The 23,441-nt window shown below is 40.2% G+C and overlaps 3 protein-coding genes across 6 annotated transcripts in view; 2 read left to right on the top strand and 1 right to left on the bottom strand.

The window, feature by feature from the left end:
* The window catches only part of fam83hb (family with sequence similarity 83 member Hb), a 28,694-nt gene extending 12,738 nt beyond the window's left edge, over positions 1–15,956 (bottom strand). The window contains exon 1 of one of the 3 annotated variants that reach the window (XM_015035447.1): positions 15,863–15,956. The gene's annotated coding sequence lies outside the window, so the exon portion shown is untranslated. Of the gene's footprint in view, positions 1–1,801; positions 2,050–5,767; positions 5,846–15,862 lie in introns of those variants that run through there. The other 2 variants (XM_015035448.1, XM_015035446.1) reach the window with 2 other exon arrangements.
* LOC106949299 (receptor-transporting protein 4-like) lies at positions 10,372–12,767 on the top strand. Its single transcript, XM_015035455.1, has 3 exons — positions 10,372–10,692; positions 11,585–11,756; positions 12,096–12,767. The coding sequence occupies exons 1-3, from the start codon at positions 10,677–10,679 to the stop codon at positions 12,433–12,435; spliced, it is 528 nt and encodes a 175-aa protein (XP_014890941.1). The 5' UTR covers positions 10,372–10,676; the 3' UTR covers positions 12,436–12,767.
* The window catches only part of LOC106949294 (ankyrin repeat and IBR domain-containing protein 1-like), a 31,089-nt gene continuing 20,797 nt past the window's right edge, over positions 13,150–23,441 (top strand). For both annotated transcript variants that reach the window (XM_015035445.1, XM_015035444.1), the window contains exons 1-2: positions 13,150–13,952; positions 19,046–19,383. In XM_015035445.1, the coding sequence (XP_014890931.1) occupies positions 19,196–19,383 (188 nt within the window). In that variant the 5' untranslated portion in view covers positions 13,150–13,952; positions 19,046–19,195. The remainder of the gene's footprint in view (positions 13,953–19,045; positions 19,384–23,441) is intronic.

The following is a 23,441-nucleotide window of genomic DNA, read 5'->3' as shown; positions in this document are numbered from 1 at the left end:
ACAGGCTATGAGACACCCTAATAAAATGTATCTGCTTATTTAGAGATGCACTGAGAAAAGGGCTCGTGACGGAAATTTCAGATTTCCTGCCTCTGTTCGGTTAATAAAAATTCGGTAACCAACTAAAAACCCAATGTTTTTTCCCGCTCTAGTATTACCGATAACCCTCTCCGGTGAGGAAGTCATTACAGAATGCAGAAGACGCGGTTATTTTCAGCATCAATGAGGTTTTTCAAAATGAAGTTAGAAGAAAACTATTGTCTACAGAGGCATGTCGTCACTTCAGTCAATCTAACACAAATTACCAGAATATACCAGGAAGCTGAACGTGTTACCACAAAGCTGACCTATTTTATCCTTTAGCGGAATCCAACTTTGTCCAGGATGGAAAGTGTTTCACACGGAAATGCTGCTTCTCTTGTAGGGAAATACACAACAGAACAGCTATTAGTAATGTTAAGAGCACTAAAAATAAGATGCTAAAGACAGTTTAAAATATCAACATTGGTCATTTTGTTTTTCTATTGATATTATAGTGAAGTCCTGCTGAGCTGCACAGCTGTGTGAAGCTGACTGCTCTCTCAAACACATGGTGCTCTGGTCCTAAAGTGAATTATGATGGATTAATGAAGGTTCCTGTAGTTGCGATAAATTAATGATTTAAGAATCTAACGCAAAAGAAAATCAGCTTTTCTTCTTAAATATTAAGTTAGAGAGCTATAGTATATTGTGTGATTATTCTTAGTTGGGTTTTATTTATAGGTACTTTTGTCCTTCAACCAGGAGGATTTGACTGTTTTGTAGATTGTAATGCAGACAAAGGCAGCTCTGACTTTGACCTTTGTTTTCTCATTTTCAGTTGATCTGGAAAGTAGGAAGATAATAGCCTTATTTCCCAGCCAGCATGCCTAGGTGGGCCCCATGTGGGGACAAGGAGGGCAGACTATATGGATCCCATATAGTCTGGGGACCCATATAGTCCGCGATGGCCCCACATGGGTTTGCCCATGTAGGGCCAGAGCCCACATGGGCCCTGCATGGGCCCTATATGGTGGTGGCCCACATGGGTTTTGTCCAATTAGGGCCCATGTAGCGCCCATGTGGGCTGTGGCCCTACATGGGCAAACCCATGTGGGGCCATCGTGGAACCCGCGGACAAACCCATATGGGACCCATATAGTCTGCCCTCCTTGTCCCCACATGGGGCCCACCTAGGCATGCTGGCTGGGTTTATAACTTCTAAATAGAAATTGATAAAAAGGAGTTGCAAAACTGATTACTGGAAATATCTTTTATAAGTGCATAAGTGCATAATGTTAACAGCTTTCCACCGCCTCTAGTGTTGCTTCTCCTACAGCGTATGCATGCTAAATAGGAGAGGAGTCATGCTATTTCTACAAGTTTGTTGTTGTTTTTTTCTGCCTTCAGTGGCCTGGATGAAAGAACAGCGCAGTGTGTTGGTAACGGGCAACACTGAGCCTTGTGTCAGATCAGACTGTACCAATACTGCTCAGGTTTTGCAATGCACAGCAGCTACCTGAATGACTTAAAACCTCTAGAAACTGCAGACTGTTGTTGCGGACAGTTAGCTCCAGTTCACGTTTATTCTGCTTGCATAAAATAAAAATGGAAGAGAAACAAAAAAAGCCAGAGTAAAAGTTAAAGTTGGAAAAAAGTAATACGATTTAGAGAGAACAGAATATAGCGGATAGTATAGGTAGAGATGGTATAGTTAGAGTATTGTAGCCACTCCATGTAAATAGTTGCTTTGACCCAAATGGCACCGTTTTCCAGTCCGTACCTCCTCACTAGCAGCACAACTTGTTCCCTCTCTCGTCTTTGTATCGACTTCAATCCACCGACTCGGGCCTCCTTTCTCGTTCGAGTGTCACATTCCATAGATCGGACAGCAGCTCCACCCAAACCGCCCCTCTCCGGAGCGTGCGCTGTGACCACGTACTCGCTGCCCGGGCTGAGAGCTCCTCTCGGCGGTGGGTGATCCTCCGGAGCCGCCGCGGCAGAGTTGCTGTAGATCCGCGCAGTGAATGAGGAAGGACAGGAGTGAATGTTGATAGGAAGGGCTTTCACCCCGGTGAGACTCCTCCCAAAGCGACAGAGACTCCACACCATTGGAAGTTTGCTCCTTGTGCTTTGTTTCAAAAGTGGGCTTAGTGACATGGATCCTGCGTTTTATCAGCTCTTTCAAGGATCTGACCTTTAACTCGTCGAACACTCGTTTCAAACTTTGCGTGTTAGTTTGAGAACTCAATGTAATGACTAAATAACTCAATCTCGTCGGTTCTCTTTGGCAATAACTTAAATACACATACAACATATTCGTAGTTCCACCATTGAATCATTACCAAAAAGTCTTGAGCCACTCTTCTTTCTTTTGTACTTTATTTATTTTAAAAAAAAGTTTATTGAAATGCAAACAAAATTGTGAAGTTTGCAAGTCTGCATGAAAATAGGATTCAATAAAATATAATAATTTTGAATTTTGACAGTTGTCATTATATTAGAGCCAGTTTAAAACAACAAATCCAAAATTCACAGTGAATTTGTGGTAGGTTTCTGCTACTTTTAAGCTGTAAAAATGTGATACGTTTAGCAACATTTGGAAGGATGGATGGATAAATGAAAAGATGGTAAATGGATTGGATGATGGACTATGAATGGTTCATAAAGTACGTAGATGGATGAATGGACGAAAGATGGAAAAATCTGTGGTTGAATAATTAATGATGAGAAAATAGATTGGTAGAGAGACATGTGGATGGACGGATGATGAATAAAAGATTAAATAAAGGGACCTATTAATTATTATTTAAAAAAACTGCCAAAAATAATTGCAACCAAACTAGTTTAGTTAGTGGCTCTATTAGCTTCTTTACACCTTTTTTCAGCAGACAGCTTTTGGTAACCACCAAGTTGCACTACTTTCTTATTTAACAGCTGGTCGTAAATATTTAGGAACTCAGAATGACTTCAACGTGCCAAGAAGATTATGTGGCTGGTACAAGTTGTCTCGTTGCTTACTGAAGTATTTCCTTTAAAAATGTAGCCAAACACTAGAGCATCCACCTACTTTACAATTTTTTATTTGATCAGAAAGGTATAAAAATATTTTTTTTTATGTAGAAATTCAGCTGCCCATCACTTCAGAGCAGGTCTTGGGTAATTTTTTTGTCATATAAGGTTTGTAGATGCTGATCTCGACTGTTATATCTGCTAAATTTCATCTTGTGTTTAGCATTTTTCCTCAAACAAGCAAGACCTAATTTGAAATGACATGGATGCTTATGAATAATGATTTTAATTTGAACCGATCACAACTCGGACGATCCAACTTTTCCCTCTTCAAAAATAACTTCTAAATTCAGCAGACAGACCACAGTATGATCTTTACATTTTACAGCTGGTAACATGTTTGTATTTTCATTTCTACTCATTGTAAAGTTTTTGCTAATGTTTCTGTGTCTTGATGTGATATCTCATACTGAACCTGATTTCCAGAAGTCTTTTCAGAGATCATATAGATTGTTACTCAGTTCAACACTCTCCATGTGTACAAAGCTCTTAAAATAAAATTGAATACCTTCATTTTTCACCAAATCTGTCAGAATTTGTGGCATTGCTAAGAATATTTATTTTATATTTTTAAAGTGACCAGAATGAGTATATTATTTATATTACTCTTCAAAAGAACATAAAATTAAATAAAAATAGATGCATGGAAATCTTTAAGTCTAAATATGGCAACAAAAAAAACTAGCTACTTGTGTAAACTTGCCCACAGCGAGGCTGGAACCAGCTGAATCTTTCTGCCACCCACAGTGAGCGGTGTGGCACAGGAGATAATTAAACCTCTCCAAATCTCACTGTCAGTTTGCAATATTTATGTGAGGGAGAAGCTGGCTTTTATTATGAGACAAGAGGTGGAAAGATTCACACTCCTGTGTAGGAACCCTGAGCTCAGTATATAACACCTATAAGTATTTTATTATTATTATTATTATTATTATTATTATTATTATTAGGTAACGAACATAAGATGTCACAATTCTCATTTACTGTTTTACCCATCGGTTTAGTTACTTTTATGGTAATTGTAGACAAACGGTGCTTTAAACTCGTTTGTACTTTCTAAATAAGAAAACATAATAAAAAAAAAACCTCACTGCCAGAACTACAGGAACATATTCAGTGTAACATTTTGTTTCTGCAAGGCAGTTATTTTGAGCTTTTTACATGTCTTTACAAACGGTGTGTATTGAACTGCCTCCCAGGGTTGTAGTCAATACCTGACATTCGTGGAAAAACCAAGTTGGGGGGTTGAAAACAAAATTAAATGTAAGAATGATTGCGGATTGCTTGTTTACTGCCAGAATTGTTGTGAAAGATAAAAAGACCAGCCGCTAACTGATAAAAAAAAAAAAAAAAAAAAAAAAAAACTGTCATTATAATGTGATTATCTCCTTGTTTAACTGGACATAATGATGTCTATTTAACCTGTGACTTTCTATCATGTCTCATTTTGTTTTGTTTTTTTATTCTCTACAGTTACCTAAATTATTCCGATTTCCATGAGATATTCTTGGAAACACTGCTAATTGTGACAGCTATCGGTATAAGTTCATGCAGCATTACAATAAATCTATTACTTTCTAGAGCGTGATCTGTTACTCTTGTACCAATAACCTTTATTAACGGCGCATAAATTAGATTAAACATCCATGTGTTTTCTTTGGACTCCATGTTTCTATGTGAAACATAGTGTCAGTGGATCAGCTATTGTTTTTCTCCATGGTGAATCACCGAGGCTGAATCAACAGACTCTATGATCATTTCCCCCTTCTCTATAGAAAGCTCCTTAAAGCTAGTCTCACCACGGCATGCTGTCATGTCTCATTTTATCTCCTCGGAGAAGGTCGGACCTCCTAAAGCATGCCGCTGCACATGCCTTATGTAAACGCTTCTTTAAGCCCGACGTTGCTTCAGCTCAGTTTTCTCACACCTTTTGCTTTATGCTGGCGGTGTTGACATGAAAGAATGCAAGGTTCACCTGAAAAGAGGCAATATTGATATCGACACGGGTTGCAATAGAGACAAATCTATACACCAGTCAGCTTCTGTTTGTGTTTGCAGTTATATGGGCTGTCCTTTGCCCCGAAACGTGTTCAGTGCATCGGACACACCTTGTTTGATGGCTATGACTGTATGTTCGGCTCCAAAGGGAGTGGCTCTTGTCAGATTGTCTGCCTAACCATCCATGACCTGATATCACACACACACACACACAGAGAGAGAGAGAGACTCACAAACCGTGGAGGCCATGTTTCTGAGCTCTCACCTTTTGTGTTTGCACTTGCCTTGTTAATGTAGCGTCAACGTGAAATGTGAGGAGTGAGAGCGCGGGAGCGTTTAGCATACAGCTGTGGCGATGGCGTGCCACATGCTGCAGCTGAAAGTGAGGGGGAAGGAAACACGCAGAACACAGAGAGGAATGAAGCGAGAAAAGAGAGAGAAAGTACAGATACTTTCTGCATACTGGAATTAGTACTGAAAGCAAACACTGGCAGGTAGAAAGACGCAGAAACACTGGGTGCGGTTGCAATGAGGAATGTGCTTAAGGCATCTTACCACACCCAACCTCTTATGCCTCACTCCCTCCCTGCCCCCACTTTATCTCTCGCTAAGTCTTTCAAATTTACTCTCCCTCCATCGCTCAGCCTCTCTCAGCCCGACCCCGCCCTCGCTGACTCACCTGGCAGCCTGTCAGCGGGTGTGCAGTTCTGGAACAGAGAGAAAGCTTGGCCTGCACACCTGGCTGATGATCCCTGGCGTCACTAGAGGGCCGTCTGATTGAGAAATGCATTTGGAAAATGCCATCTTTAGAGAACGGGAAATGAATTGCATTGCATTTTTCTAAGTTATGAAATAGGAATATGCAATGTCAAATTCTTTTATCTGAATGGATGGATGTTAGACAGAAGTTCGCCCTAATTTAATTGAAAAGTGCCTTGCAAAACAAATCATAACACTTAAACCTTTCCGCATGTGATAGACGCAAACAAAGTTGTACACAATTTAGGACGTTGCACAAAAATTATATATTGGTTTTATTTGTTACAAATAAAAATCTAGAAAGTGTTGTGGGCCTCTGTAGGGACATCTTGCACACGTTTGGGGGTAAAGATGCAGGATTTTTTTGCATTTACACAGAAAGGCTTGTTTCTCTCAGCTGCCATTAAAAATGGGGAAGACAATAAATCCTGCCATTTTGGTAAGGCAGATGTGTGAATGTGTTCACAAGTCAGGAAATGGCAACAAGAAACCAGTTGCTCATCTAAACCTGTCTGGATTTACTGTCAGAAGAATGACTAAGAAATTTAAACTATTTAAACAGTGAGAAGCAACGCCGGAGAGGCTAAGTTTGCGTTGTCGCCACACACAGTGAGAAGGATGGCAAGGGAGATATAAAACCTCCAAATTTCACTCATCCAGCACTTTGAATGGAGTTAACCAATTCTAATCAAAGGGTGATCAACTCTGCAGCGCTCTTCCTCTCTTGATGGGCAATGAATTAGAGGCTAAATGTGCATCTGTTCTGTCAGAGCCACAAAAGAGAGTAAAATAAGAGTGTTCATGTCGAAACAGGGTCAGTCTGTTGCTGAGTGAATCGGCATTCAGGGAAAACCAGCCAGTTCCAAATTACATTACCGTCACACCTCTCTCTGAATACTTTTATTCATCTCCACTGCTGACATCGCTTTTGTTCCAGGGCAGATTTAATCTGCGCGTTCTGGTGTCAGCGAGGAGATACTTGGCGAATGTTGAGCAGCAAGCACAATGAAGTTACTCTGCAAGTCTCCTGTATCTGCTTCTTTGTCTCTGTCTCTGCGAGCTCTCCCAGCATGCTTTTCTCACGCTGTAATGTCACACCTGTGTATAAGGTGACTCCCAGGAGCCTGACGCTTCGAGGTCGGTTTTGCACTACGGTGGTGGCCGGAAAGATGCATACGCACACGTTTCTTTCGCAGGCCCATAAAAGCTGTAAAAGTGGCGCCGGTCGCAACTGATTCAACGTGACGCTGAATTACAGAAACAATATGTCAGGTTTATATCCTTTTCTTTAGTTTGCATTGAGAAACACTGGCAATGTGCTATTTTTTTTAAAAATAATTACTTTTAAAAGAAATCGTTATTTGTCATTAAAAAATGATTATCACTACTACAAGTTAGCCAATTTAAAATATATATTTTGTGTATAAAATACATTGGTCAGAAAGCAAATGCCTACAATTAAGTGAGCTGAATCTAAAGTACTGCCTAAAATAATCTCTGTCAAGTACTTCCACATGAGTTTTGTGTCATGATCCTGACAAACCTGCAAGTGTGCGTTATTGTCACATGAACGTCTGTACATGTTTACTGCTGTAATCGTAGCTCGGGGCCTGTCTCAAGCACTGGATGTGTTTTTAGCTCTGGGTGGAGTTTTGTTGTAAGAAGCAAGCAGCCCAGTTATTAGAAAAGTCCCAGTAGTGCACAGTAAGTTTTCATTTGTCTTTCATAAATAATTGTGCGTGGTATGTTTTGTGTCCAAGAGGAGGGTAAAAAAAAAAAACGCCACTGTGCCATCACTGCATACCTACAAACAGGTGTTGTCACTCCGGTGCTATTGTTACGTCAGCGCACGAACCGATAATAATGATTATTGGGAAACTACACGCACAACTTCCACAAAGTCTGCCTGATAAAATCAGACGGTAAATAAAGACGGTACATAGCACATCCAGTGACTCGCCGTGAAAGTTATTTGTTGTGTTTTGGTTTCCAGTCTGAAACAGAGGCAGGAAGACAACGTGGAGAGTTTTTAATAATGAGAAACAAAAGCTTACAAAAGTAACAGGACGTTAAACTGTTGTGAGTGAAACAGACAGTCTCTAATGGAAGAAATGATAAAGGAAGCAGGTGAACTAATTAGAGGTAATGTGGCACAGCTGTGGTCATAAAAACATCCAAACTAAGTGAGGAAGACTGACACAAAGGAAGATTAACAAAAACTCAAGGAGAACTACAAAAAAAAACCAAAAAAAACTTTTAAACAAACCAGTTAAGTCATTGGACAGGTTGTGACTTCAAAAGCACCTCAGATTTACAAATACACAGACGTGTTTGTACCACAAACTTTTCTGATGTGTTGTTAATTATGGGTTGTCAAAGGAAACTGTAGGTCAGCAAATGGATGCTGATAGAGGTCAAAACATGCAGGCAGTCATCCTCATCTGCCTCCCGGAAAAGAACAAGCTGATAAATAAGCTGAAACTCGATCCCACAGTAGGACTCATAAAACTGTTTGACATGAACCATCTCGTTTAAAAGTCTGAAAACACACAATTCATTCTTTTTAGAATGACTCTTCATCATTGCTGACCATTTTATCCAACAGTCCAATCCTTATGAGCAGATTGAAACTCAGTTTTTCTCTTGTACGTGCTTTAGTTAGGATTTAAAATTTTTTGAAGCATGAATGAAGCCGTATTTTCTCACAAGATACAAATGACTAACATGTTTTGATCCAGTTTAGCAGGTGGATCATTTATGAGAATGTCTGATTAATGTTTGTTTCAATAAGCTTCTAATTTTCCACCGAGTGAATGCCGTAGCTGGGTATTTATTTGCGATTAAAGCTGATGTGACTCACAAGAAATAATGATGCTGACCTTTTTCAATAGATGCAACAAGAGACTCTGCTACAATCTAATGAAAAATGTGGTGCTACAGCACCATCTACTGGACGGAGCCAGACAGCAAATTTACTGTCAAATTACAGCAGCGTAGTTTCCCACAAAGTTTTATACACGACACCGAAGTTTGATTTGAATAAAAATAAAAATTTCAGTGAATCCGGGAATTTTGGCAAGGAGGTTCTCTCATCTCATCCACAAAATAACTTTTAATCATTGTACTGCATCAGAATGTGTTTTTACAACATGACAACAAAATACATTTCCAAAAAAAAAAAAACACAACTGAAGTAATAATAATGTTTTAAAAATTTTCAATTACTATTATTTTATTATTGTTGTTATGTTGTTGAAAAGCACAGTACAGCTATCAAACATCAATTATGTTTAATTATTTACGATATTTGCTCTCTTTTTTTTTACTTTAAATGTTTGCATTGTTCTAAACTTTAATGTGTTTCTATTTTAATAATTATCTACATAAGTGGTGCCCAAGTCCACACAGCAAATTTGGAAGTGTTGAACTGAATTCCTAGAGAGTTGAATTCAACACTTATAGGTGCGTTCACACTGCAGCCTGAAGTGACTCAATTCCGATTTTTTTGACGCAATGCGACCTGTATCCGATCTTTTCATGGCAGTGTGAACAGCACAGGTCGGATTCTTTTTCGAATGTGACCCATATCCGACACGATTCAAATGCGACCTAACTTCCAGGTCGCATTCATCCGAACTGAACATCACTGATTCTCAACAAATCTCACTATTCTGCGTCCTGATAAGCGCAAGTGGGAAGAAAAACAACAACGATGACGGATTATATGAGGATTAAGTTGTTAATATGCTGCTCCAGCCGGACAACAACTTCAAATGTGTAAACTAAGCTCCACCGTTAGCCTCCATGTTTACTTCCGCAAACACTGAGCACTTCTTCTTTTTATGGCGGCAGAACACTTAGAACGCTGACGCTATTGCGCCCTCTACTGCGCATGCGGGACACTTTCAGGTCGTTTGCCCGTTTACACTGCAGAACGCATACAGGTCGCATTTACTGGCAGTGTGAACGGGCCCGGCAAAAAAAAAATCGGAATTGCCAAAAAATCGGAATTGAGTCACTTCAGGCTGCAGTGTGAATGTGTCCACTCTTGATCGTGTCAAAATAACACCATTGAAAGTCTTATTTGTGATAGAGTTGAATCAACACTCTCAGTAGTTGCAATTTAACACACGTCCGTGTTGATTTACCTAAGACTAGTGTGTAGTGTCAAAAGTTAACACTATGAATGTGTTCATTATTAAGCTCCAGACAAGACGCCATAATGCTGCCTCCGCTCCTCGAGCAAACACGTGACGTCACAGATACGTTACAATTGTGGGAGCAGCGCTGTCTGGTTTCATAATCAACGCCAGACAGAGCTGCTTAAATGTAACTCTGTTTAGGGAAACTAACACTCATGTTGTTGAATTAGACTAAACAAGTGTTTAATTAGCACTGTACTTTTAACATACAACACCAACACTGGAAATCTAACACGTTTAAATTTGCTGTGCACCCTGTAACTCTTACACGCGTTCCTACTACAACACACCTGAATCAAAGCTGACTATCAGCAGTCGGCCTGTTCTTGAACCTTTCATCTGATGTGCGTTGGAGACAAACAGCAAAAAAAAAAATGATGCAATATTTCTCCACCGCTGATATGACAACTCCCTTCTTAGTGCCAACAGAAACTTACTGGTGGTGTTTGTTGTTGATAACCCATTTCCATGGCAGGGAAAGCGAAAATGACTCGTAAGTTTCGTTTTCCTGACTACAGCTGATTCTGTCGTATATAAGTAACGCGGCAGTCTGCAGAGCAACATTCAGAGGACAATCACCGCTTCAGCGTTTCTGCGGATCTACAGGCGACAGAAAATAAAGCAAAAATGAGCACACCAACAGGTAATGCCTTTTTTTTCACACACACATATATTATACATGCAGGATTGTCCTTGTAGTTTACCGCGACTCTGTTTATTTATTTTTTATTCCAGAAACAAGTGCGTTGCTTTGTTTTGAAAATCGTATTGGACGCTGACTTAATTACTATAATGATCCTATTAAGTTGAAGTTAAGATCTATGTGTAAGTTGAGGTCATAACAAAAAGCATAACATAAATTAAAGGAGAAGCTTGAAGACAGAGTTCCACTGAAAAACAAAGCTTTTCGACTTAATAAAAACCCATAATAGTGACTCGCATCGAGGAAACAGAAACATCATATGATAACTTGGCCTGTAAAAAATCTCATAAAAGAATATTTTATAAGAAGGCGAACTCTCATGGCTCGGCTAGAATAAACAATTGGGTCAAATGCGACCCCTTGTGGTCAGATGTCAGCTGAAAGAAGGTGCCAAATTTGCACGTAGTCGTATTTATGGGCTTCTCGCATTATTTCATACACCACTGAAAAGTCAGTGCAAAAATTTTTAAATTGAGATCATAAATAGAACAACTATAACATTTTAATGTCTCAGAACATTAGAATGTTGCGAGACAAATTAAAATGCCTTTTAAATACAGAAAGTTTTACCATTTATGTCCAAAGGAGGTTTCAGCAACCTGCATGGTTTTCTGTCAAACCATATAATGGAAAGTTGAGTGAAAGGAGAAAGTGCTGTAGGAAACGGTTAAGAAGTCTTAAAAAGTTTCTTTCTTTATTGAGTCTGTCTATTATTACCTGTCTATTATTACTTTTTTCAGAAAAATTAATATTGTGTTATTAGCTGTTTCAACAAAGTTCATTCAAAAAAGAAACGAGCAAAACATATTAATGTGAAAAGTTTGTATGACAGGTTGGACTCCGTCTTTCTGGCTGGATATATTTGATGAGCTGCTTTATGATGACAATGAGCTGGACTACGGAGACGAGTGGAATCTAAACTTTAACTACACCCAAACAAACGAAATCACCAAACAAGAGAGGAAGAGAGGCTGGAAGGTGTATTCCCATTGTGCCTTTGGAAAGTACGTATTGTGCTTTTCTTATGTTTTTTGTTTTATACTAAGATATTAATGTGCCAATCGTGGACATTTGATGTTCTGTCTAGTTTTTAGTTGCGATTACTATTCAAGTTATATGAGGAAGCATTTTATACTGGCAGTATGATTCTTTTGAGGGGGGCACAGAAACTGTGTAAGTTGTTCATTTTGTACAGGATGTGATTTATCTATAGATGTTATCCAGAAACGTACTCTTTTTCAGAGGGAATATGGTGTAAAGTTTAGAAGCACCATTTAAAACCTGATAAAAAGCTTTGTTGAATATCCGTCTAAAGTCTGCATTCATCATCTGACTTTCCCCAGGTTCCAGTGCGGAGCTTGTCGTAAGACCTGGCGTTCGGCTCGAGCGGTGGTGCTGTTCCGCTACCGGGTGCGAAACGGCCGGGGGACGGTGATAATGCGACCTTTTGGCCAAGCTTGTCGTCGTTGTCAGGACGGGGAATATGATCTTCCAGGTTTCAACAGGAAAGATGTGGAACATGCTTTGCTCAGGCTTTTTTCCAAAATCCGCAAAAATTGCTACGGAGAGGAGGAAAGCGACGATGGTTCTTCGACATCCTCTGCTAAAGTGTGGACCAAGCCCCATGAGGCAGCACTGTGTGAGGCCTGCCACCTGGGCATTTGCTGTCTGGAGGATGAGTGAAAAGAGAGACATTCCATCGTTCTTGGTTTTGGGAGACCTTATCCTTGACATTTTGAGGTTGTAAATATGTCAGATAAAGTTTGACGTGATGCTGGGACCAAAAATTAGCTTTTGTAAAAATTAAAATTACTTTGGTAATTGTTTTGTTTAGTTACGGTAAACATATTGTACATTTGATACTTGTGCATTTATGATAAAAATATTTCACCTTATTTTATAATGATCTGTACTTTTTTATCATTCAATTAAAGTAATCTAAATATATCTATGCAAGTGGGAGTTTTTTCCTTTTTTTGTCAGATGTTCCACAAAGTTTGATAATGTTGGCAATGGGGATGTTTTAACAAAAAATACTTGTATATTTGTCTGCTGTTAATTCTTCACATTGTAAAGAGATTTATTATATTTAGATATATTTTCAAATATATTCATGAAACCAATACTTACAGTAGTTAAGGTACATGTATGTTAGAACAGAATGAAGTATTTCCAGTGACAATATATCCTGTTTACTGTATTTTCACTTAACTTGGCACAACAAGCTCAGGAGATAGAAAATACCAATAGAACCAGAAAGTTTGTGTAAAAATAAAAATCTCACTCTAATATAAACTTTAGGTGTGTGTCTATGCGTGATGCATTTTTGTTACAATATGCTCGTTCTTCATTGAGTGAAGTTACTGATAGTGGTGAGAATAGCTAGAAACTTTTCGTAAGATTGGCAGTACTTCAAAATATTAAGAAATATTACTGGTAAAACTACACTGTAATACACTGAGCCAAAGTAGATATCATTCAAAATGTTAAGAGTAATTGTAACCAGTTGCTACATCTGATGGAAAAGGCTCTATAAAAAGTTGGATGATTTAATTTTATGAATGTAAGACTACTATCAATTAAACTTGAATCATATTCTATAATTCATCAAAAGGATACACAATTAAATGAGAAGGTTTAATTTTGTTTGTTTTTTGTTGCAAGTGTAAATAAGTGATTTTATTATTTAATGGATTACACCTCAGTACAGCAGATGGCGCTAATACACTGCGATTAAAATTTACAGACGAAGAAGACGACTTTGTTCTCTTTACTTTGTGAAAATTGTTAAACAACTCCCTCAATGTTTGGTATAAATGTTAATCAACGCCGCAGTAAAAATAGCTTTTGTCCTGTTCCCCTTAAAATCTGGTGTAATTTCGTCAGCGGTCTGTTTGCCTCTGTCAGTGGGCGGAACCCCAGAGCGATACGTCAACAATTGCGTCACTTGTGCTGGGGGGGCGGAGTGGAGAGCGTTCTCAGAACTGCGCCTGCGCACTGTATCCGGTCTGTTCTGTGTTAGCAACAACAAAGTGAAGCTGGAGCAGAGTCCGTGTCGCCTCTACGCTGTCAGCAGCATCTTCACTATCGTCCTCCGCCGGGGTCCGCTGGCTGAGAGGATGGTTGAGCGAAACGGGAGCCGGAGAAGTGAATGACATTTGTAAGACGATGGCTGTTGATGCCTGCCAGTTTCCAAACGTGTAAGTAGACGCAGTCCAGCTGTAGTGTTGGTAGTTGGAGCTAACACAAACCGCTAACGTTTAACCGAAGAAGAAATACGGAGAGACAGCTGGCTAGCCGCGGTAACAACACGGAGGTAGGCTGCTGGTTTTTGGGTGGTAACGTTTCTCACCACAACACTCTCTCTGAAAACAGGTTAGAGCGAAGCTGAAGCTCATAACTCGCAGTATGTATTTTACCTTGCCGTTGTTTGGTTGGTGATTCATACAAACTGTCAGCGGGTTGAAACAAAGGAGCGTTTAGGCGGCGGGGGGAGACCGAGGGGCCGCATGGACAAACACATGCAGAGAGAAGTCGGCTGTTGTTTGTTTGGTGCTCCATTTCATGCTGACACACTTCGGAGGATAACCACCCGAGGTCTGACCTGGATATTTAACTGATACACTGTGACCTATCTAATTTCCCTAAAAGTCGCTCTGTGTGTCATCACAGCTGCTTCTGTGTCCGACTCCAACAAGTTTTATGTCTGTTTGGGCAAACAGACATTGTCCTACAGCACTTTATATAGCAGCAGCGGAACAATCCCTACTTCAACTAAGTTAATGTGTATCAGATGATAAGAGCCGTTCATCCTCCTGCAGTTGTTATTGATGTATTTATTGATCTCACTAAGAGTGACTTGTTATTCTCCTAACTATATCTTAAAATCAAAATCACACGTCAATGTTGTGTTATTGTATGAGCACATAAAAACCTTGAATAAATGTATTGTTAGTTAATAAAGGATGAATTATTCCTATACCTTGGGAGCTTTCAGGTATTAAGGAACACCAAGGTTTTATTAAGTTACAGTTTCAATGCTGCTATAATTGAAATAAAAGTCTTTATAATGGGAAACCTGAGAAAGAACTGGAGTGATCAGAGTTTTCTTTAGCCATACACAACCTGTATTTACACAGACCTCTCCCTCCCCCGCCTATTGCTGCATTTTGCTTTTTAGCTTACTGAGAGAAAGGTTTGCTTTGCTTACAGAAAAGACAAACTCTTGTTTGTAGATGTTTCCACTTGATAACAACATAGACAGTCCAGTCTTGGAAACCAAAGTACTTATTAGTTTCACACCACTTAGGAACTGACATTACTATGCAGTTGGGATCTATAAGGCAGCAATTGGGCATTGTGCTCTCAAAGTTGATTTGTTAGAAACAGGAAAAAGAAATTGGCAAGCATTTGAGTGAGGTTGACAAGAGCCAAGTTGGCAAGATGAATTAGTCAGACAGTCAGCAAAACTGCAGCACTTCTGAAGTACGTATTCCCAGCCTGCAGTGGACATTATCTGTCATAAGTGGGTCAAGGAAGTAGCATTAGTGAACTAGCAACAGGGAAACGGTGATGCTGATGCATGTCGAGGCGTAAAGGCTGGCCTTTGTGGTCTCATTCAAACATATAACCCAAATTATTTCTGTAGAAAGCAATGCTGCTTCTGATACGCTGGTGTTACTGTACGCTGTGCATTGCAGAGGGCGAGTGTTGGTTTTTATGGCAGGCTGCAATCGACATGTCTGTTAAGCAGCCAGCTGCATGCCTGAGTAAATAGGCCCGACTAATTAACCAGCTAAAATCAGCTTAACATTACTTGCACAGTGAAATGTTATGTTAATGTATAAACATAAAAAAAAAACAGAATGTATTTCTAACATTTATTTATTGCATTTAACCAACAGAATGTTAGACTTTACATTAGCAGTAGGAATAACTTATTTTTCTGTAAAAGCTTTGGATATGTAAGAGTGAGAATGTGGTATAACCGCCACATTCTCAAGTACATATTTCTGTTACCCTAACGAAAGTTATGGGTTGTGCTATTTGCGTTTTTACACCTTAAGCATCTTTTCTTTAAATATGGGGGAACATATTTCAGCAAACTTACCTTCAGTGTGCAGCAACACATGGAGAAAGGGAGCCGTAGGCCTACTCCTCCCAGCATACGACCAAGAAAAACTCTGGTCACTATGGCAACTTCTCTGGCGTCTCATTAAAAAAACTTTAAAGAACAACAACCGTAACATGGAAACATTTTTGCTGTTTTCAAACCTAAACTTTGATACTGGTAACCAACCCTCACAGTCCACAAAAGTGCCTGCATTTTATCAATCACATTATGATGTAAAGTCTTTCACAAGTTTATTATTCTGAAATAATAAATTGAGTACATTTTTTTTCTCTTACTCTGTAATCTCTTACTATTCCTAAGCAACTTAAGTGTTTTAGTTGTCCTTTTGCACGAGGCCTGTGCAGCCCTCTGGAATAAATTAAACTCATTACTGTGGATTTTTCCGACATCGTTCAGACCTCCTTTCTCAATTGGATTTGAAACTGAAAAGACGAACGTCTAGTTAACAGGAAATTAGTCAAATGTTTCAGCTCCAGCTGACCACTAAATGACGTCTTCCTCAGATTTTACACCACTAGATAACTAACAGGAAGAGTGTAATCCTTTGAATTCCAGGATTCCTTCTTGACCAGACTTCCTGCCCTTATTTAGTAAGAGAGGCAGGCAAGATATATGCACAGAGGTGAAGTGAACTGGAAGTAAACTAGTGCACACAGAAAGGAGGGAAGCAGACAGACTGACCCATTAACTGTTGCAGCCCATTTCACTACTTGGGTTTTACACGAAAACACAGAATCCAGAAGTGTTTTGGGATTATTCTCAGTCTTAGCAGCTTCTGTTTGACCCTTGTGTCTCATCTGTCAGCGTACATTTTCGCTGTCTGTCAGCGCAGAGGAGCGGGGGCGAGGGGCGGGGGGGAGTAGGCACTCATCCACATTATTCAAATGTTCCCAAGTCCGGGCAGTCAGCGGGCAACTGTAGCCAGCCTAAAAAAGGGGGCTCTTTGTGAAGGCCAGACAGATGGCCATAGAATGAAGACTGTAATGATACCCTCGGCAGCCCAGCACACACACACAGACTCATGCGCTCGTCACACACTCCGCTCATTACGGGACGTCGCTGCGTGTGCGTTCAAGACGGGCTTAGCTGTTTGTGAGGAAAAGGGAGAGGTGGGGAGGATCAGGAAGGAAGCGAAGCAGAACACGTTGATAACGACGGCGATTATATGCAACATGTGAGCAGAGAAAGATGCTGCTTGTTTGTTGTTTTTTTTATTTTTTATTTTTGCTGCATCGCTCCATTGTTGTTGTTTTTGCAATATATTTAAAAAAAAAGTTTCTCCTGTTGTCGGGAAGAGATGGGAGGATTTGCAGTGTTGTGAAAAAGTATTTTCCCTCCTTACAGATTTAATTTCCTTTTTCACTTTTGTCACATTTAAATGTTTCGGATCATCAAATTTCCATATCAAACAAATATAACCCGACTGACTAAAAAGAGGCTGTCTTTAAATAACGATCTATTCATTTATTAAAGGAAAGAAAGCTAGTGCCACCCGGCAATGTGTGGAAACCGTAATTTCCCCCTTACTGATCATTGGGATGACCACATTTTGTGAGCGCACTCAAAACTGGTAAGTAGATTGAATCTGGCTGAAAACATGGAGAAGGCTAAAAGATCTCAAAAAGCAGTTTGGCTTGGTGCTAATTATTTCAAAAGAAATTCAAATGAGCAAAAGAGTAACTGACATTTGTTGGTGTGAAATGGTTTACAAAGTCATTCCTAAGGCTTTGGTACTCCACCAAACCATGCTGGACGCCATTATCCAAAGATGGAGTAAACGTGGAGCTGTGACGACCCTTCCCCGAAGTGGCTGGCCTGCTCCAAAACAACATGGGCTCATCCAGAAAATCCCAAGAGAATCAAAAAATATTTGAGGACTTCATGCATCAACTGCTGTAGTTAAGGTCAATGTTTGTGAATCAACATTAATGTGAAATGCAACCATTTTTATATTCCCAAATACTTTTCGTCTGATTCATCAAGACTTGATGAATCTGAAGGAATCGTGCGCTCACTTCTCTCAAACACAAAATCCTGTTGGAGAATGTCAGCCAACCATTTTCTGACCTTAAATTAAAGCTTATTTTAATCATCTAGTGGGACAATGACCCAAAGTAAATCTGCATGTCTATCCCAAAGGGCTCAAAACAAACCAAATGAAGGTTTTGCACGGGTCTAGTCAAAGTCTGACTTTAGATTCTTTGGTATGAGTTCAAGTAGGTGGATCATTTTCCAATACCCTCCAGTGTGGCTAAATTAAAAACCATTCCAATAAGAAGAATTAGCCAAAATTCCTCCAAAGCGTTGTAAAACACACCGATTGGTTGCTGCCAAATTTATTCGGTTTAGGGGGAGATTACCATTTTTACCATTAATCCAGGTTGGTTTTACCATTAATCAGGATATCTTTTTCCTGCGCCTGCAATAAATAAAATCGTCATTTGAAAATTACCTTTTGTATTCACAGAGATCATATTTGTCTGATTATTAAGATTTATTTGTCTGAAATATAGAACTGTTCCAAAAGCAGAAGAAGAAACCTATAAGCGCGGAGATGCTTTTTCAGATCACTGTACTGTGTAAGCCTCCTCTGTGGGAGCAGCCACAGTTGTGGTTTTTGGGTTTAGCGCCTGCGAGAGAAAGTAAAACTGGTTTGGCTTGGTACTTTAGTGCTGCATGGCTTAACTCACTCTCAGGCCTTCGGTGGCTGGAAAGCGTATCAACTGTGTAATATATGCAGCTACTTGCCCCTAGACTCACAGTGGCCAGCTGTGGTAATATTGACAGTGCTTTTCATCATCTGACTTGCTGATCAATAACTTAGATATCATTAACCGACTCTTCTAGCTTGGGCCTCTCTCTTATCTTCCTTTCTTTCTGGCTCCTTGTCTGTTTTCTTTTATGTCTGGTGAGATAATGTCCTCGCTGCAGAACATCAGCTGATCAATCGATGCAGTTATTGATTGAGGCTTTTCTCCTTCTATCTCTCTCACTTTATCTCTACTCCCAAACTTTCCGTCCTTTTTTTTCCCCCCGTCCCTCTTCTTTTCCCGACCTTCGCAACCCATTTCTTTCCACTTAACTCAAATCTGGTCCTCCTCTTGTGTCACGCAGTTCCCTCCAATCAATCTCCTGCCTGTCTCTCTCTTTTATGTGCAGGGAAGGAGGACGCAGAACCATGTTGCTTTAAATTGTGACCTGCGGTGAACGGGGGAGGCAGAACAGGAGGAGGAGGAGGACTGAGGCGTAGGCAAGCATTGAGTGATCTGCCACGACTCCCAGTTGGTGGCCCACCGCAAGCGCGACGCAATGGGCAACACGGCCACCAAGTTCCGCAAGGCGCTGGTGAGCGGCGACGAGGCGCTGGCCTGGCAGCTGTATGAGGGCAACCCTCAGTTCAGGGACAGCCTGGACCCGAACGCATCATACGGAGAGCAGTACCAGCACAACACACCTCTGCACTACGTATGCCGCCACGCCATGACGCGGCTGCTCAGGTTTGTTGTTTAGATCTTTTCTTCTTCTTCTTCTTTTTACATTTTTAAGGCAGAGTAAAAAGGCAATGAGTCATCAGTGAATTTGTTGCAATGTTACATAGAAAAGATTATCTTCCATACAGAGTTTCTAAATGACACTGCAGTCCACAAGGAAATGCATCAGCCTTGAGTACAAGGGAAAATCTAATCTTATTTAGTCTGATATGAAGCTGCCAACTAAAGCCTCAGACATAATCAGTGACATCAGGGAGCACTTGTGATAAAATTTAGTTCCAGGGATAATTTGGAGTCTGAGTCTAATCTTAAAAAAAAAAAAAAAAAAAAAAAACGGCTCTTGCAATTTCAGTGCGCTGCTAAGTTTGTTGGCAACATTGATCAGCAGCAGTTTCTCCACGTACCTGATGATACACTCATGGGGGAAAGTAAGTTTACACAACTATCGATATAAGTGTACCCTTTGGTTCAAAACCTTCTCTGAGAGCAAAGTCTTGAAGCTGCCATTTTCAGTCGCTTTAAATCCTTCCCAGCCTCCTCTGAGTTTTAGGCTTTGACTGGACTGTTGCAAAATCTCCACTCTTTCTTTTTTTCCCCAGCCACTCGGCACTACATTTTTCTAGAGTCTTTGAGATAATTGTCCGGTAACTTACAGATTCAGTCAAGCTCTCACCATGACAAAAATTACCTCACATTGAGGTCAAAATTACAGACTACAGGACAGCCCTGTGGTAAACCCCAATCATTACCCCTCCATCGCCGTGCTTATCAGTTTGTATGAGTTGTACGTGCTAATATGTGGTTTTTATCTTTTCGCCAAAAACGGTGTACTGCTTTGCAGCCATGTGTCTCCACTTTCATCTTACCAACGGCGATCATTTCAAAAGACTTTTGGTTCATTCAGATGTGGCTTTGGAAAGCCAAGCTGTACTTCTACATTATTTCCTTTAAGTGAGAACACGGTCTTGCTTAAATCATTTCAAACAAGCCATTCGTGTCCAGTGCTTTTCTAATTGTGCTTTCATGAAATTTAACCTGTTAAGTTGCATTTAGTTGTCGCCTATATGGCTTGTGTGAACTACAAATGAGTCTTTCTGTGGCTTTCTTTCAACAATAGACACTCTTCCATAGGGCTGTGTAATTTTATCGATTCTACGATATTTATTAAAAAAAATGTTCCTCGGAAAGTATCGATTTTCCATCCACGAGTATCAATGCATTAAATTCTTCTTTGAGTTTTATGTCAAATCCACATGACTTAAATGATGATTTTTATCCAGTTGCACGTGTACATTAAAGTGACATATAATGAAACAACCAGTTACAATTAATTAATTAATTAAATGAAATAAATAAATTACATGATATAANGGAATGAGACANAAAAGGTTCCTTTTCTGCATAACCAAATACACAAAGCCACACAATGAACATGTGTAACAGATGTATAACAAAAACATTTATTACAGCAGTATTACACCATCAGTTCAATTCATTCAATCCAAGTTTATGGAAGAGTCACAAAATGTCATCAAAATCAAAGTCCCTCTAAAATCTTTCGGAAAATCTTAAAAATCCATCGAATCGTATCATTTGCTGAATATTGCAACATTCAGCAAATGATTCTACGGCAGGGGTGGGCAATCCTGGTCCTTGAGGGCCGGTGTCCTGCAACTCTTAGATGCCTCCCGGGTCCAACACACTTGAATCCAACAGCTGAATCCCCTCCTCAGTGCAGTCAAGTTCTCCAGAGTCCTGCTAATGACCTCATTATTTGACTCGGGTGTGTTGAAGTAAATATGTATCTAAAAGTTGCAGGAAACCGGCCCTCGAGGCCTGGAGTTGCCCACCCCTCTCTGCGGTGTTCTCTGTCTTCATTATTCTGCTTGTTATATTAACAGTCACCTATAAAGTTAAATTGTTTCTAAGAGATTTCTGGATGATTTGCTAAGACATTACGCTTCCCTTATTCGAACCTTGACCAAAGTTTTGGAACCACGGACAAAAAAGTTTCTCAGGTTGACCGTCAACCAGTTCTAGAAAAATGGGTTTGAGATGAACATAAGAGGATAGATATGCTCTGCTGTGGTTTCGGAGGGATTTTTAAAATAAATTAGGTCATGGGCTTTGGGTTACAAACTGAAGACGGGTACAGAACCGACCTCAGAACATGCATTCAGGGAAAAAAAAGAGTTAATTTTCTTTTTCTTTAATATAATATATTTGCCTCTTGGATAGATTTTACTTATATTTTACGAGGCAACTCTTGAGAGTCCCTTCTACTTTATGAAAGTGCAACGCTGAATCTCCACAGCTCCCCTGTAAGAGTATTATTAGATTTTAATCCACTGCATTGTGCAGTTGGGAGTTTCGGTTTCTTCACATTCGATTAAAGTCGCTGCACACAGACACAAGCACCGGCACAGCAACAACGGGAGTGACAGTCGCATTTGTCAAGGCAGGAAACATAAAGCAGATCTGCTAAGTCTTAAGCCAAAATGCCAGGGTGAAACTAAAGGAACACATGTGGAGTTGAGAGATCATTGTAGCGTTTTGTACCTCCTGTAGAGATTATTAAACTCCTGGCTGTGACCAAGACAGCTGGATCTTTCCCTCAGTTTCCTTTATCTCCTCCTTACACTTCTTAGGCTTTCTTTCCACGATTAGAACAGGAAGCTTGTTGGAAAAGGCCAGTCAATTATCTGTGCATCTGCATGTGTGCAGGAGCATTTAGGATTTGAGGTGGTTGGAGGGCGTTGGAGAAAACCACAGTTACTTAATGTGTCTGTGTCTGAGAACATTGCACACGACGAATCAATTGGTGTGGTATTTGTGTTCCTTTCCACTAACCCTATAATAGGGCAGAGAGGCGTGCTGAACGTTGAGCTCTGCTTCTGATAAGCATCGGAGGAAATGCTCCTTTTGTTCCAGGGGGCTCGCATGCATGGAGACAAGTGGAGAAGTCTCAGACAAAATAAAGACTAATATAAGAAGACATGCGTGGATTCAGCAGTTTTCCTTCTCCAGATTATTTTTAACATATCTCCTCCATGCTTATTCATGCTCCTGCAGTCGGGCCCAGTGGGTCGGCCTGACATGCAATCCTCTGAGATGGTGAAACCGGGAGAAACAAACGCAACTGTTTCGGGGAAACAGGGCGCAGTTCAGGAAGTGTGACCCTTCCTCCACAAGAAGTGAGTAGGAAGTCTTAGAAAATATGTAAATAACCACCCCGACTCATTGAGAATGTTTAACCTCTATTGTTAAGAGACAAAGCAGGAAGCGTTTAGTCTCGGAGCTCAGATTTACCACTTGCCTTTCGACGTCTGAAAGGTGACCTCCGCCAGCCGCCGTCCCCTGTTGGATTCGACTCCATTCAGCCTTGGCGGAGGGCTTTTGTGCGTGTAAATGTGTTGAGGTGGGGGGTATTGGTTTGGAGCTGAGAGGGAATAATTAGCGATTATTACTGTGCGAGTGAATTGGCTGTGTGCTGTGATTAGAGCAAAGCTGCAGGGGCTCGTGGCTGACAGGATAAGTGGGTCGAAAGGGGAAAATGCTGGGCTGCGCTTTCGGAAAACATTTAAAACTTTGAGAACGTTCAGGCCTGACACTAAGAGCCGTCCTGGGTGATCTGATTGCATCTCGGCAGCGGAAAACACAGGTGTGAATGCACTAAAAAGGATTTTAGGGCTGTCTGGAGCGCTTGATTTGGCATTCGTTAGGATGTCTGAATGCAGTCTTTAGTAGCAGCTACGTCCTGGAGGTCTTCTGGTGTAAAATTAAAGAAAAACTTCCTTTGGAGAGTTATGGGAGAATCAGTCACTCTCGTCAGCTTATTTAAGACAGCTAAACCCCTAAATAAAGGACCATTTCTCAGGTTTTGGTCAACAAACGAGTCTCTTATTCTGTGACGTTTCACAGGATCCACACATCAAGTCTCATACTTGCTTTAGCAATCAGTGGTTTAATATTACTCTCTGTAAAGCACTCAGTATTTTGGGACTAATTGTATCATTTAAGATATTAATAGTGTGTATATGTGTGTGTGTGTGTGTGTGTGTGTG

The sequence above is a fragment of the Poecilia latipinna genome, unplaced genomic scaffold (assembly GCF_001443285.1).
Source record: "Poecilia latipinna isolate Pla-1442-1.1 unplaced genomic scaffold, P_latipinna-1.0 Scaffold335, whole genome shotgun sequence".
Classification (NCBI taxonomy): Eukaryota; Metazoa; Chordata; class Actinopteri; order Cyprinodontiformes; family Poeciliidae; genus Poecilia; species Poecilia latipinna.
Note: the sequence above shows the minus strand (reverse complement) of the source record. Positions and strands in the feature narration are given on the sequence as shown.